The 15,364-nt window shown below is 37.1% G+C and overlaps 1 protein-coding gene across 1 annotated transcript in view; it reads right to left on the bottom strand.

Annotated features, from left to right (window-relative positions):
• Positions 1 to 1,545: 1,545 nt before the first annotated feature.
• gabrr2a (gamma-aminobutyric acid type A receptor subunit rho2a) overlaps positions 1,546 to 15,364 on the bottom strand; it is a 60,415-nt gene continuing 46,596 nt past the window's right edge. The window contains 3 exon segments of the mRNA XM_022219422.2: positions 1,546 to 6,060; positions 10,233 to 10,441; positions 12,766 to 12,918. Of these exon segments, the coding sequence (XP_022075114.2) occupies positions 5,725 to 6,060; positions 10,233 to 10,441; positions 12,766 to 12,918 (698 nt within the window). The 3' untranslated portion in view covers positions 1,546 to 5,724.

Below are 15,364 nucleotides of genomic sequence, written 5' to 3'. Positions count from 1 at the left end.
TCTACAATGCAGAAAATAATTAAAATAAATAAAAAAACATTGAAAGTGAATGTGTGTCCAAACTTTTGACTGGTAGTGCATTTCAAATAGTTGTCCGAATGCAGGACTTGTGTTTGTATTTTTTACATTGATGTATTACATTTTTAATAAAATAAAGAACTGAATACTTCCTCCACTTTTGGTCTTAACTGATTATCTCTCTTTTTTTGCTTGTTTTTTTACAACATCTAATAACTTTGGTCTTGTGTTCAGAATGATTATTCATAGTTTATGCTTTTACAACTGAAACCTATTTTTTCTATAAATTACTTTAAACAGTTTTAATGCATCTACCTCAAAGGCATAAAAGTTGATCACAATTACATTTTTAAAAATCTAATAAAAACTTTGTACCATTCTTTACTATATCATTAGTAACTGATGAATGGCCACAGTGATAGGCCAACAGAGCATTTCAACCACAGGCTTCATGTTTAATGAAACTGAAACAGCTTCTGAAGAAACAAATTTTATAAATTTTCATACTTTTCAAATTTTTCAGCTTTACTGTGGGAACAGATAACAGATATTAAATGTAATATAAGATGGTGTTGAAGAGTAAACTGGTTGTATTTGTATAAAATCTCTGCAGTTTCAAATTTAAATTTCTAAAGTTGTATACCAAATCATCACATCAAAAAGCTTTTAAATATTTTACATCATTGCAATATTTTCTTTTTTTTTTTTTTTTACAAACCTGTATGTTTAAAATATCACTTTAATATACTGTTAATACATTTTGTATTTTTTTTTTAAAGTGCTATAAGAACGGTGTGCAGGATTGCCTTCACTTTTATTTCTTTTCAAATCCTGCCTGACTGCAGAATGTGTGTGTGATACTTGATAGCTTACAGACATATTTTGCACTGTTTGTTTCAGTTTTTGACACTTCACATTGATGGCACTGCAGTGGGGACCACCTTCATCACACAATGCTGCACAGCAGAAAATGGGACATGTATTTTTCTTGACAGGAAGAGAAACTACAGACAAAAACATACATTTCAGAAAACATGAAACCAGAAGAGGTATTTAGCTATCTTTTTTATCCATAATACGGAGTGAACTTGTTTGCACATTGTTTTCATTTTCATCAAATTAAACAGTGCTGTCAAGAACAATCCCAATGTATTGCAGTGCATAAAATTAAACACACACACACACACACACACACACACACTGTGTATTCCTATCCTTGTGGGGACCCACCATTGACTCCCATTTATATCTAACCCCTAACCCTAACCCTAACCCTAACCAAAACAATGCCTAACCCTAAAGAAATGTTTTTGCACTTTTACTTTTTCAGTAACAACAACATGGCCAAGAAAACACTGTTTCCCCTCATGGGGCCCCAAATGAGGTCCCCACAAATGACATTTCTTTTGGTTTTCCTATGGTTGTGAGGACATTAGGTCCCCACAACCCCTATAATCCCCCCCCCCCCCACACACACACACACACACACACAACCATTCTGGCTGTACTCAAAATAATCACAGTTAATTCAAATACTGAAATAGGATGTTTTATTTTTTATTTTTTGCTGATAGATACATATGGCCAAGGTGAGTTTAATGTAGACCCTGCTGCAGCAACATGCTGCCATAAAAAATATGCAAACATACACATTTTAGACAATATCTAATAAAGACATCATACTGGAATTTGCCAATGTGTGGTGAAAAAAGGATAAAAATGTTCAAACAAAAAAAGAATAAAAGATTTTGGTTTCTACTTCAAAGGATGAATTTTTAAAAGTGTTTTCATAGGGGTCTGTTTGCGTAGATTCAAAAGTTGTTTCTTCTAAAAATATGTTGTCTATGATGAACGTTTGGATGCCATGTTTTCTGAACAGCAATTTTTTCAGTTTTATTCATTTATTATCTAAAATCTTGTGCTTTTCTCTGTGGGACACCATATGTTGAGCTATATCTCTGCTCGATTTGCAGCTATTTGTTCCAGTGTGGATTTCTTATGGACATTCTCTGTCATCACTCTTTTAATGCGGTACAAAATAATGCTGAGATTTTGTGTCCATTAAAAAAGCCCGCGTCCATCATTGTGCTGGTTAGTAAAAACTTTAGCAACTTATCTTTTAACAAGAATAATGATTAGTGAGAACCATGAGCAGTTTATTTGCCTTGGCATAAATAAGAAATCTCACCCATGGGAGTGTTGTCAAACAATCATGACACAATTAGTTAAATTTAAACAAAAGTATTGGTGTGTTATTTTGTTGAACTGAAGAGATGTTCAGTTTTTACCAAGAACTCCAGTAATAGATGAAGATAGACAGAAAACTCAGTATTGTGATTTGGTGTTTAAACATAATGAAAAAGTCACAAAAATCAGCAACTAAAGCTTGAGGAACACAATAACACTGAGTCTTTTTCACAGTGTAGTCCGCACAGTTATAATAACTGAACAACAATGGGTGGTGTGGGGAACTGTGCTCGTTATCACTTAAAGTGATTTCAGTAAATCAGAGCCAAAAGTCATATGCAAATATTCTGGACAGAATCTCAGTCATGTTGATTAAGTCATTGTTCAGGTAGTGTTCAAAAGGAAAGCATATGTTTTTATGAGACCAAATTAATCAAACAATTAATGACAATGAGTGATTGATCAATTACCACAGTACAGTTAAAAAAAAGAGATTTGTGTACAGAGGAGGACATATGTACACTGAAATGGAATTTTTAAAAAAACAGCACCGTCAAGTCAGTAAGCATGTTTTCACACAATGACAAGTTCATCTAAATTATCATAGGCATATGCATTTCTTGAAAAGTTTAGGGAAACCCTGCATTCTGCGATGTAAGTAGATCATGGATAAGAAGCTCATTCCAGTATCCCAGTTTTTTTTTCAAAGACAAGAGAGGAGAATAAGAAAATATTTCTGTTTACTTACTATTCAATAATAGGGTTCCTGATACGTTAAGTAGCTTTATTACAGGGTCAGTGTATGCAGTTTTAGAAGGATCTATAGCAGACATTAAATATATTATGGTTAGGTATGTTTATAAAACATGTAAGTATAATCACCTGGAAATCAGAATGATGTTTTCGCAGAATGAGCCCTCACAATAATTGAATAGGGAGCCTGCTCTCTTCCACAGAGTCTGACTTGTTGTACCACCATGTTTCCAAACATTGCCTGTAGAGATGCATATTTAATGGCCACTGTCAGCTCTCCTACACACTTTGAAGAAGAAGGCAAAGCAAAGAGTATTTACTTGGTTGAAATGTGCAACCTAACTGCTAGATGCCACTTAATCCTGTACACTGACCCTGGAAATTAGCTTCTCATGACATGTGTTGCTTAGGTAAGTGACCGCAAGGACCAAAGGAGAAAATATTCAACTGGTTAACAGTCTTTTAGATCTTCTAATACAAGTGTCATCACAGTCATCTCTGCTGCCCTCTCTGGTATCTCTCTGTCACATAGTAATGCAAAGGGGGGAAAAAAGGTTTGTTGTATTGTCTAGTGTTGTGCTGTGCAAATAGCATTGTCATGATATTTAACCAGTTTCTCCTGAAGTCATGGCAGCCTACAGAAGTTGATATCATCCATTGGTTGCTACTGTTTTTGGGCCTGTTGTCACAACATCATTACTTAGTTATCTTTTTTGTTTGCAATAGAATATCTTTTTTTTTCTCAGGACAATTACTTGCTGTCTTCACAACTTAATTTCATCCTTACACTGTTGCAATATATGATATCCTGTCTTTTCTTTTTGCCCCATTTCTTCCATAATATTCCTGTAAATGTTCTTCCATCCATATATTTTTCACATTGGTAACGAGCACATAATAATCCAGATAGGACATTGGACAATGTAATCAAGAATGTTTAAATATTTCTGCAGAAGAGTTTTTTTGTTTGAAAAGCCTGATATATCAGCAGAAACAAAATGCAACCAAGAGCAATGGAAACACATTTAGCAAATAAATCATGGAATATATGAAGTGTAAGTATCAATTTGGCTGCAGATTTAAAAAGCGGCAGCAAACAAACTGTTACATCTGTGAGCAGTCATGCAAGATTAATACAGTCTTCACGTTAGTGCATAAAAGAAACACAGATTTGATATTTTTTCTAGTTACCGATCCTTTGAGGGTTGTCTGTCGCTCTTATAATAACATCAAGTTGTTGATCCATCTTCTTCAGCAATGTTTTAATGGCACATGAACTACTACTCAGTGTGGCATTAGTGTCACCTGCTGTTTATTTTGACCAGGCCAGCTCCTAATATTCACAAATTTACTGACCTTAACTGTGTATCAGCTGAGTGAAACATCTGCAAATTTTTGGATAAAATGCCATTCGGTTTAGTACAGACATGTTCTTTAAAGAGTGAACTGCTACAGCTTTGTTGATCCTGAGTTTTGTCTACCGCCATCATCAGGGCAAAGCTTACATTTTTCCAATACATGGGGGTTATGGCACCCTCAAAACAAACAACATTGTGATCAGCCTAAATTAAATTTTATATTTGAGCAAATTTTGCAGGAAATACAGGAAATGTGGTATACTGCTACCCTTAGCATGTTAAAATAAAGATATTATTAGAGTACCACCTCACCGTGCTACTCACATGGCTTAGCTTTCCTCAAGATTAAGTTGGTATGGTAATGTTAGTTAAATAAACTGGGAGCTGCTGACTGAACCAATGCTTAGTTTTGGTTCAATAGGTGGATATACTCTAAAATTTTCAGATTACAATCTCACTGTACCTTTCTGTGGGTACCAGAGTTGCATGTTTCTGATCTGTGGGTACTGTTCCCACCAACCTGCTCAGTGTTTATCGTTTGCTGTTTCTCATTGCTACTCTTTTCTCTCTCTCCACTCTACTCTCACCCCAACCAGATGAGGCAGATGGCCGCCCTCCCTGAGTCTGGGTCTGCCAGAGAATTTTTCCTATTAAAAGATTTTGAAAGTTTTTGAAATCCACTTTGGCCAGTTGCTGCTTAATGAGCAATAGTTGTGTTTCTCTCTATAATGTAAAATCTTGACCTATGTAAAGTTCCCTGAGATGACTTATACTTTGGTGCTATACAAATAAAATGGAACTGAGGATGGGAATATAAAAAATAAGTCATCATCAAGTTAACCTTGAGCAATAAAATGTTATACTCAAAGTGACTCTAAGCTTGGTGGTCGTTTCAAATGAATAAATACAGACTTCAGTCAACTGAGTGCTCCATAGCATGATCACATACAAAGTGTGCCTGATCCATATCTATCAGTTATAATTCAGATAAAAAAACTATTTTTTCCCATCATACCAGGAATAGCAGTATGAGAAGAAAAAAACTTCAACCGGAATTGACAAAGCTGAAAAGGACTACATAATTAGCATTCATAGTTTTAAAACACCATTCATGATTACTTTTAACGTTTTAATTTATAGGATTTATGTACATTCAATCTGCTGCATGAGGGAACAAAAATCAGACCGTAGTATTCCATTCAATCCCAAAGTTGCAACGCAGAACTTTTTAAGACAACTCATGTTTTCAGGGTGTATTACTATCCATGGCCTTAAATGTAATCAGCTGCCAGCACTAGACATACAGTACAGCATTATTTGAATTACTCCACAAGTGTCCTTCTGAGCTAACATTCAGATTGTCTCTGTGTGTGAATGTTTGTGGCCTCTGTCCTTACTCAAGTGTTGTTCAGCAGTAGACTGACCAGTAGATAAGGTTGAAAAAGATGTATGAACCAGGGAAAATCATTCGGGAGTATTTGTCAATAGCGTGCGTGTTCTGAATAATGTTGAGGGCACGCAAGCTCTTCTTCTTCTTGGTAGTGGTGGACTCACTGCTCACTGACAGGTGGACCACCATGTGTCCAGACTTCTCTGGAACCTCAGGTATTTCTTCCTGCTCTTCTTCAGGCACCATGGGCTCTTCAGTGTAGCCAGCTAGGCTGTTGGTGTCAGCCTCGCTGTAGGTACCATCCAACATGGCCATGGTCCGTGTTTGGGAGATGCCACAGGTGCAGGGCAATGACTGGGAGAAAGAAATACACAGAAATGTTATGTGTAGCACCAACATAAGGTAAACATTTCTACTTGTCTCCATGGCAGGGCTTACAAAAAGTTGATAAGTTAGATTTCTATGAAATTAGTTGTAGATGTTCAAAGTCCTGAGAAGATGGCATGTGTTGATTTCGACCCACTGGTCTTTCCTGTGGAGCTGTAAGACAATGATGCGATGTAATACAATGTAGCTTCATGGCCCATGGAGGGTTTCCATTGTAACTGTGGTGACCTCTTAATGTATAGGTCAACATTTACTGTAACGAACCCTCAAAAAGTTATTGAAGGGTTTCTATGAAACATTCTGTGGATGTACATGTTCCCCACAGGAGCTCAGTTTTTCTGATGATCCTGCAAAGTAGCAAGTCTTTGCAACTTTTGGCATTTGAGTCTTTAAAACCATTGCACGAGTACTGTATGCATCACAACTAGTACGTCCAACACTGCTAAACTGCTAAATGATTGCAAATCCTGTCCATGTAATGATGTTGTATTTACCTTCTCCTGGGCCAAAGAAAAATTAAGCTAAATAATTAGAAATTTAGTTTGACTATTTAAACTATGGGAAGAGATCTATTTTAGGAACCAACTGAAGAAGAGCATAAATACATGACTGTTGCAATATGTTTGGGAGCCCGCAACAAGACACACAAGAAGATCTACACATGAGAACACATATAGCTGAATATATGTTGGGTTCCCAAGGCAACATGATGTATACAGTGTGTGACACTGTAATTGCATAGTTTCATTCTGTTGTTTTAGTAATGTACAGCTCAAAATCTTTGTGTGTACACTGTCCAGACAAAAAAAAGTTGCAGACTCTAATATTTTGTTGGACTGCCTTTATCTCTGAGTATGGCACTCATTCGCTGTAGCATCGTTTCAATAAGCTTCTGCAACGTCAGATCATTTATTTCTGTCCAGAGATGCATTATTTTTCACCAAGATCTTATATTGATGATGGGAGAGTTGGACCACTGTGCAAAGTCTTCTCCAGCACATCCCAAAGATTCTCAATGGGTCTCAGGTCTGGACTCTGTGTAGGACAATCCATGTGTGAAAATGATGTCTCATGCCCCCTGAACCACTCATTCACAATGTGAGCCCCATGAGTCCTGGCATCATCACCTTGGAATATGCCCATGCCACCAGAGAAGAAAGAGAAAGACCTGGTCATTCAGTATATTCAGGTAGTCAGCTGACCTCATTCTTTGGGAACATTAAGTTGCTGAATCTGACCAACCCCAGATCATAACCCTAACCCCACAGGCTTGTAGGCACTAGCCATGATGAGTGCATCACTTCATCTGTCTCTCTTCTTTCCCTGATGCATTCATCATTTTGGAACAGGGTAAATCTGGATCACACCACACGACCATCCACACGTGTTCCTTGCAGATGATGGTTCACCACTAGCTTTCCAGGTTTGCACCGGATGGTTTCCCATCCTGATTTTAGTAGTTTCAGAAATCTGCAGGCCAGTAACTGGACCCTTTTGAGACAGATTAACATATTTTCATGATCACAGGATATGTCTTCCAACATGGTTGTTTAAGAAATGAGAAACTCCTCACTTCCTCAGCTAGGGTTAAGTAAGTTTGTCTGCTGAAACGTATTCACCACTGCAGCAGTTATCCAATGGAAGGCTCTCACCTATTTGCTTACTGAAATCCAGTCGGCAACTTTTTTTTGGCCAGGCAGTGTATAAGATATTCTCTCCATTGAGAATCTGCATCTCTCACAAAGAATCACCAGGAAAGGATTTGGTTAAAGAGAGATGCTTCATATGACATATTAAAATCCACATATTAAGAGATATCAAAACTTAGACTGACATGAATAACATTTGAAGCCTTGTGATTTGTTTAAACTTTGAATGAAGTTTCTACTGTCAAATATGCCAGAGCTACAGGGTTCCTCAGATGACTGGTTCGATGACTGGCAATTGTCCGGCTGATTTCCTGTTTGCTTCAAAGGTGGATTTTTAACACAGTTTTTTTTCTTTGCAAATTTTGTAAAAACAATATGATGAATCGCTACCGAAAGACATAAAACATCATTCCCGATTGAGTCGTATAAAGAAGAATCCAAAATGAGCCAGAAGAATAGTAATAAATGTGCCATACCCACCCTGCAAGAAGGAGCAGTATTGCAGGTCCCATCTGCTGTACGACTGTACAACATCAGTATCAGTGGCTAATGCTAGCATATAATGAACTCATATCATATCATCCCAATCTATAAAATTTAGCACAGCAATTCTTGCACGGCTACATCTTTCAAGCCATTTTATATTGTATTGTTTATAGTGAGTCAATACTGTACTATTTCATTCTCATTTTTCATCTCTGTATATATTGTAAATATTATTACTGCTATTTTATCATTATTTTATTACTGTTGCTATGTTTATTGCTACATAAGCTGCTGTAACAATGAGAATTTCCCCTGGCGTGGGGAGAAATAAATCTTATCTTATTCCTGTCTTATTCCTCACTTATCTTATTCTTATCTTATACCATAGCATTCCTAAAGGAAGAGGGAACAAAATTATTCTCTACATACATAACCAGCTGCAGGGTCAAAGTTTAGCATTAAACCACTACATCTGTCAAGCGAACTAAACTGTAAAAACATTTCTATAGTAATTAACATTTAAAGAACAATTCACAGATACTGTTTTGAAGTGTGCAGTTTTCATTTTGGTTATGTAACAAACATGCTGATTGTTGCTCCTCTGGTGTTTTTGTTCATCAAAACTTACTGACTAAAAACATTTGCCTGCTGCTGTTGAAAATGAGGTTAATGAGAGCTGAAAGACAGTGGTAGTAAAGCTGTGCACTGCAAAACCTAATCGCTGAGTTGAAAGAAGCTTAAAATGCTGTGTAGAGCTAAGCAGAACTGCAAAGTTTATGATCTCTGTGGGTTCCTAACTATAAGCAGCACATATTTTTTTTTTTTAAATTAACAGATTAGTAATAACAAACACATAGATTTTTGACATTTTTTTTGTAAAATATTGACAAATGTTCTCAAAATAAAAATAAAGTTTTCTAGCTCAAGCTGACATGAAATATGCTTGCAGAAGGAATTTCATAATTTACTCATTTGTCATACTATTACTGTGATATATTTAAAGAAAACGAACTTAAACCTAATGCAGACACAACAAGCAAATGCTATATCGCTGGCATTTTTTTTATAATTTAATGCTACAAACACAATCTTCATTAAAATATTAAAACTATAAATCACAGTTCTGAAGCATCACTATCCAGTCATGAAAACCTGTAAAAGTCAGGGCAAATTGCGAAAATGTCAAAAGCAGATATGCTCATCAGTTTATTACATTTTTTAGTTTTGTTATTTTAAAAAGCTTATAATAATAAGGCTTATGCAAAAAAAAATCTGTAAAAGTTTTCAACTGTTTGTGAGTGAGGTTAACGAGAGTACGTTTGATTACATTTGACAAAACATATTAGTTGTTGGTAGCAAAATTTGCAAAATGATATCTTGATGTGACATCTATATGCTTCCACTAAATGTGGATAAGAATAACACTGATTTGTCGCTGATAAATTGACTTATAAACTGTGGTTAGTTTTAACACTACAGCATATCAGTGCACCAAATATTTGGTTAGACAGAAAAATGGAAAAGAGACTCAGTGGCCAAAATGTGTATAAACCATGGCACTGACTGGAGAAAATTCTAACTAACTGACTCATTAAAACTAGCTGAGTGAGCTTTGATTAAGTTGGCATAGTTTTATTTAGTTATTTTGCTTTTATTCTTTTGCCTGTTGAGGGTTAAAACCAGAAAAAGGTCTAGTTGAGTGGGCTAACTGTTTCAAACCAAACAGGTCTTTCATCAGATGTTGAACTTTCTTTCTCAACATGTTGGTTACAGACACTAATGGTTCTTGCCCTTTGTTTGAATGTTTGTTTCACTGATGCTCCTGCTTCACCCTGACAGACACTCTGTGAGTGAAACTGCACAAAGTCAACAAGAACGTTTTTGGAGTCTGAAGAGTCGACTTTATGAGCAGAGACAATGATGCTTTTTAAATATCAATAAAATAAATAATTGGTGGTTTGTCCTTTGTCTTAAAACACCAAACAGCTTGCAGTAAAATCAAACCTGAGATCGTGCCCTCTCTCTCATCTTGCGCTCCCGGCGGTCCTGAACAGTGGACAGGTAGTTGACAGCGGCGTATTCCAGCACAGACAAGAAGACAAAGACAAAGCTAACCCAGAGGTAAATGTCTACGGCCTTGATGTAGGACACTCGTGGCATGGACGCATTCACTCCAGTGATGATAGTGGACATGGTCAGCACTGTAGTAATGCCTAGACACAAAATACACAATACTCTAGTTAGACAGTGGTAAGCTGCATGTTAAACACATGGTTGAATCTCAGTATCTATTTCAGTATCACAGTAGAGACACAGTATCAGAAATGTACATCCTATCTAGGGTCATGGAGCTGACTCAGTTTTGAGTAACTCTGCTTCAAGATGGTGAAAGTAATATGTCCATTTCAAATCAATCAATCAAAGTTTATTTCTATAGCACTTTTCATACATAAAGTAGCACAAAGTGCTTAAAAAGTTAAAAACAAACATTAAAAAGACAATGTCCCACATCCTTCCCAACTCCTGCCTCCATCATACTCCCTATCAACACACACACACACACACACACACACATACACACGTTTGTTTTTCTATACCGGTGGGGACTTACCATTGACTCCCATTCATATCTAACTCCTAACCCTTACCCTAACCCTAACCTTAACCATCACCAAATCAATGCCTAACCCTAAACAAACGTTTTTGCACATTTTTTATTAACAACAATATGGCCAAGAAAACGATGTTGCCACCCGTGGGGACCTCATTTTAGGTCCCCACCGTAAGACAAGTCCCCACCTTTATAGCAAATAGTCAGGTCAAAGTCCCCACCGGAATAGCAGAAACAAGTACACACACACACACACACACACACACACACACACTTCTACATCAGAAATAATAGCGTTGGTTGGCTGAGAGCAGAAGCACCAGAAAGAGGAAACACCATCATTGAGAGCCGCCCACACCTAGGGCAGCAGCAGGCCCCAACAAGCCCCAACAGGCCAACTAGCTCCAGGGCCATTAGGCCCAGGCCCTGCCAAAGCCCCGGATGCAGACGGCTCCCCACTGAGGAAACACTGGAATCTAAAATAGACTTGTTGAAAATAACAGGTAAAACTAAGAATTAAAGAATAAAATAGCTACTAAAAGATGGAGAATAGTAAAATAGTAAGTAAATAGTAAAATAGACAGTAAAATAAATACTAAAATAGTGAAATAATAATATAGTATACAAGATAATTAAATAAAAAGCAAGACCAGGGAATAAATAATATAAATCAAGGCATTAAGATAAAATAAAAGCATTACGTAAAAGCCAGTTTAAAAAGGTGAGTCTTGAGCCTGCGTTTAAAAGTCTCTACGTTCTCTACAGCCCTCAGGTCCTCTGGCAGGCTGTTCCACAGGCGAGGGCCGTAATGTTGAAAAGCTGCCTCGCCATGAGTCACTGTATTCACCTCGGGAATTATCAAAAGGCCAGTGCCAGAGGACCTGAGGGTCCGTGAGGGTTCATAAGGTAAACGTAGATCAGACAAATATGGAGGCCCAAGACCATAAATACATTTAAAAACTGTTAAAATAATTTTAAAATCTACCCTGAAGCACACAGGGAGCCAGTGAAGTGATCTTAAAACTGGTGTAATGTGGTCCCGCTTTCTGGTCTTCGTCAGGACTCGTGCAGCTGAGTTCTGCAATGAACTCAGAACTCAGCTGCACGAGTTCTGAGTTCATTTATACAATATGATGCAATGCTGTTAAACAGCCTTGCAACAAATATAGCCCTCTGAAGCTCCCAGTCAGTCATGGTTGCAACACCTTTAAAGCACCTAGTTTCTATGCAGTTCATCCATATTTCAGTCCTCTAAATCCACATGGTAAAACATAGTGGATGAAATGCTTCTGACACAATAGTCATGCTGATTGTATGATCTATGATTCTATTAGTATATCAATATCTCAAGCAGTATGTCAATATAATTCTGCCCCTATACTGAATAGCTCAGTAAGTGGACTTTGTGAATACTGCTATTACTGTTTTTTGGAAGCAAATGTGACAAAAGCTGTCAAGTGTAGAAAATAAGAAGTGTCATGTTTGACATATTGATATACATCCCTTATCCACAAGGCCAGTAGGAAGACAAGGAAAACAGCAATAAAATGCATAGAGAAAACATTTGACTAAGCATGTTTGTTTTTTTCAAGCCTTGTAAAAAAAAATCCTCCGTAATGGCTGAAATTAATAAGAGTGAGAGGTTGAGCTAAGACAGTACCTCAATGAGGGGGAAAACAGATGCCTGTTATGGCATGTGCAGCAACAGCCCAAATCCGGAAGATAATTCAAAAGAAGAGTAAGAGTGGTAGAGCGTGGGAGGTTTGTGTGATCACACATGCATGTGTATATTCCCTATGTGAAGCCATGTCACACAGCCAGCCTTCATCATTTCACACACACAGATTTTCCCCAGGGCACACTGACACTCTTCAAAGGAAATGACATGAATTTTTAAAAATGTAATTATTAGTATTCTTTTTTTACCCAAGGAAACTCTGGCCGGCACAGCCCGCCGGTCAATCCAGAACGACACCCATGAAAGCATCACCATGAGAGTGGCAGGAAAGTACGTCTGCAGCAGGAAGAAGAAGATGTGCCGTCGCAGAGTAAAGTTGATGTAAAGACGATTATACCAGCCTGCAAACACAACAAGACACCTGCTCAGATGAGGTGAAACACTAAAGCTTCAATACTGTAGACAGTGTGAACAAAAAACACTAATAATTTTACATGAAGTGTTATTAGTAAATGTCAACTCCTTACTCCTCCTTAAAGGTCCTGCACCAAAATTTGTGACCTTTGATCTCTAACATCAAAAATATGTACATAGTAGCTTCTTATACTTGCCCTGCCTGGTGGAACCCCAGTGAAGATGCTCAGTTACTGTTGTCCCTCAACATCACAGAGCATTTGTTGTCTTTGCCCCAAAACTTTGGAATAGTTTACTCACACAAGACTTGCACAGGCATGGCAAGCTATTTAAACATTTATCTGAGCTTACTTTGATTTTAATTACAGATATTAAAATGTCAATTTGATAATTCTAATTGCTCTATAACTAGTCAAAATCTTTATTCCAGATATCTGTAACTTAATTCTGACAAGTTATATCTGTTATTCAGCTTTGACTCAGCAAAATAATGGGTGCAGATATCTATAATGTCATTATGTTTGCTTTAATTGTTGTGTTCATGAGAGGTTTTCCATTGGTCCAGTAAGACATCTGAGCAGTGTAAGCAGTAGCAATGGTAACCGCTGTGATAGACAAGATTTTTTATAAAAGCAAAGAGTTTGTAGAGAGACCTTTATTCATTCTACATTTGTGATCAAAATTTGCTACAACGTTGGCCTCTGGCTGTTCTGACATGATGGTAAAACTGCCGCCACATGCAGTTACAGCTGGAGTGCCACAGTATGTTTGAAAAGCAAGCTTATTCCCTCTGCTGTCTTCTCTCCTGCACCACTTTCAGCGATCAACCTTACCAGAGGCCTGTACTTTGAAGCAGGATTTGAGGTTATCAAGGTAACTTCAGGTTTAACTCTGGTTTTCAGGACTATGACAGTGGTTCACTTCTTACTGAGGTGAATCACCATGGTAACTCATGCTGAACACATAATCTGATCTCGAGCAGATTATGTTCCAGATAACAGATCAACATGCATCAGCATTCCTGGAAGATCACACAGGGCTCAGTGCACAAATAGTGACAGGGGATGACAAGCCTACAGCCTTGAGCTTGTTGATCTTATAACTTTGCAATAAGCCCACTGTATTGGAATCAGCTTCTTGTTTCTTTTTTATGTCCTTTAGCACCACTTGTGGTAGCAGCACTTTAGCAACACTGAAAAGGAAGTGTGCTAATAGCAACAGGAAATACTGTTCTGGAAGTTCTTCTCAACGTGATGTAATCAGATTGAGAATCACAGAGCATCAATCCTCCTAATCCTGAGCTTTCAAGTTGAAAAAACTGATTCATTTTTGAGGCATCAGCTATTTACAATTACATTAACATGTTTCTGTTACAGTTTCTTAGGTTGAGTACAGTATATTTGATGATGGTGATTAGCTTTAGCAAACCTACAATGGATGCATTAGTAGTGTAAGCACTGGTGTGCAATGTAAATAATATTTACTGTTATATCTTCATTTTTTATGTTCCTGGACCTAGCTTTCAGCAACTGTTCACATGAGTTTCTGCCAGTAATCTGTTTTTGCTAATGTACTAGAGATATAATGCAATATTTTAAAATATACCTAATCACACATTTTGAGCTTGCTTGCAGTTTTACAAAAACACAAAAGGTTTTTTTGAACATTCTGCTAAACACACAAAGTGTCTGCTCCTTGAAGGATGCATAGCTAGAGAATATGATGTTAAGTTAGTTGTATACCTTAAAAAAATGTTGCATGCAACAACTTTTTAGTGAGGACAGTGTATCTATTTATCCCTTTTAGTTGTGTTTCTATATTTGCTCTTTACGTGCTCCACTGCCAAGCAGCTGAAAGGATAAGGCTGAAACTGTATTACACCTCATGAGAGCGAGACTTAATGTGAGATGACTGAATTCATTCATCCACATCAGCATGATGACTTGATTATTTGTTAAATAATTAGTCTTTTTATGAGTAGCATAAAAGGACATAATCTGTAATTTTACTGGACAATATTGTGATGCATAATGATAATTAAACTGAATCTTGAATAAGAAACGGACATTTAGTCAACCTACACACAAAAGGACAGCAACATTAAGTATACGAAGAAGCATAATAATTAGGCTTTTTGTGATTTTGTGGTCGCTTTTCCTCTTTACTTTGGCTGCAGCAGGTGTGATGCTTTTATCCTGTATAACACTGTAAACTCCTCATATCATTTAGGATTGCAGTTTGTGCTCCATGTGAAAAATACAAAAAGCTGTACATACGTGCAACCTTCAATATGAGTCGGCTACTTAGAGCTTTGAATTAGAATTTTCTGTTCATTTATTACTTTCTCACAAGACCTGCAGCCAAAAGAAGACTAAGACTGCTTTAGGTTACATACCAGAAGAATACGTGAAAGCAGGTCATTTATTTAATGAC

This window comes from Acanthochromis polyacanthus, chromosome 1, assembly GCF_021347895.1.
Source record: "Acanthochromis polyacanthus isolate Apoly-LR-REF ecotype Palm Island chromosome 1, KAUST_Apoly_ChrSc, whole genome shotgun sequence".
Lineage (NCBI taxonomy): Eukaryota > Metazoa > Chordata > Actinopteri > Pomacentridae > Acanthochromis > Acanthochromis polyacanthus.
This window is presented reverse-complemented; position numbering and strand designations above follow the sequence as displayed.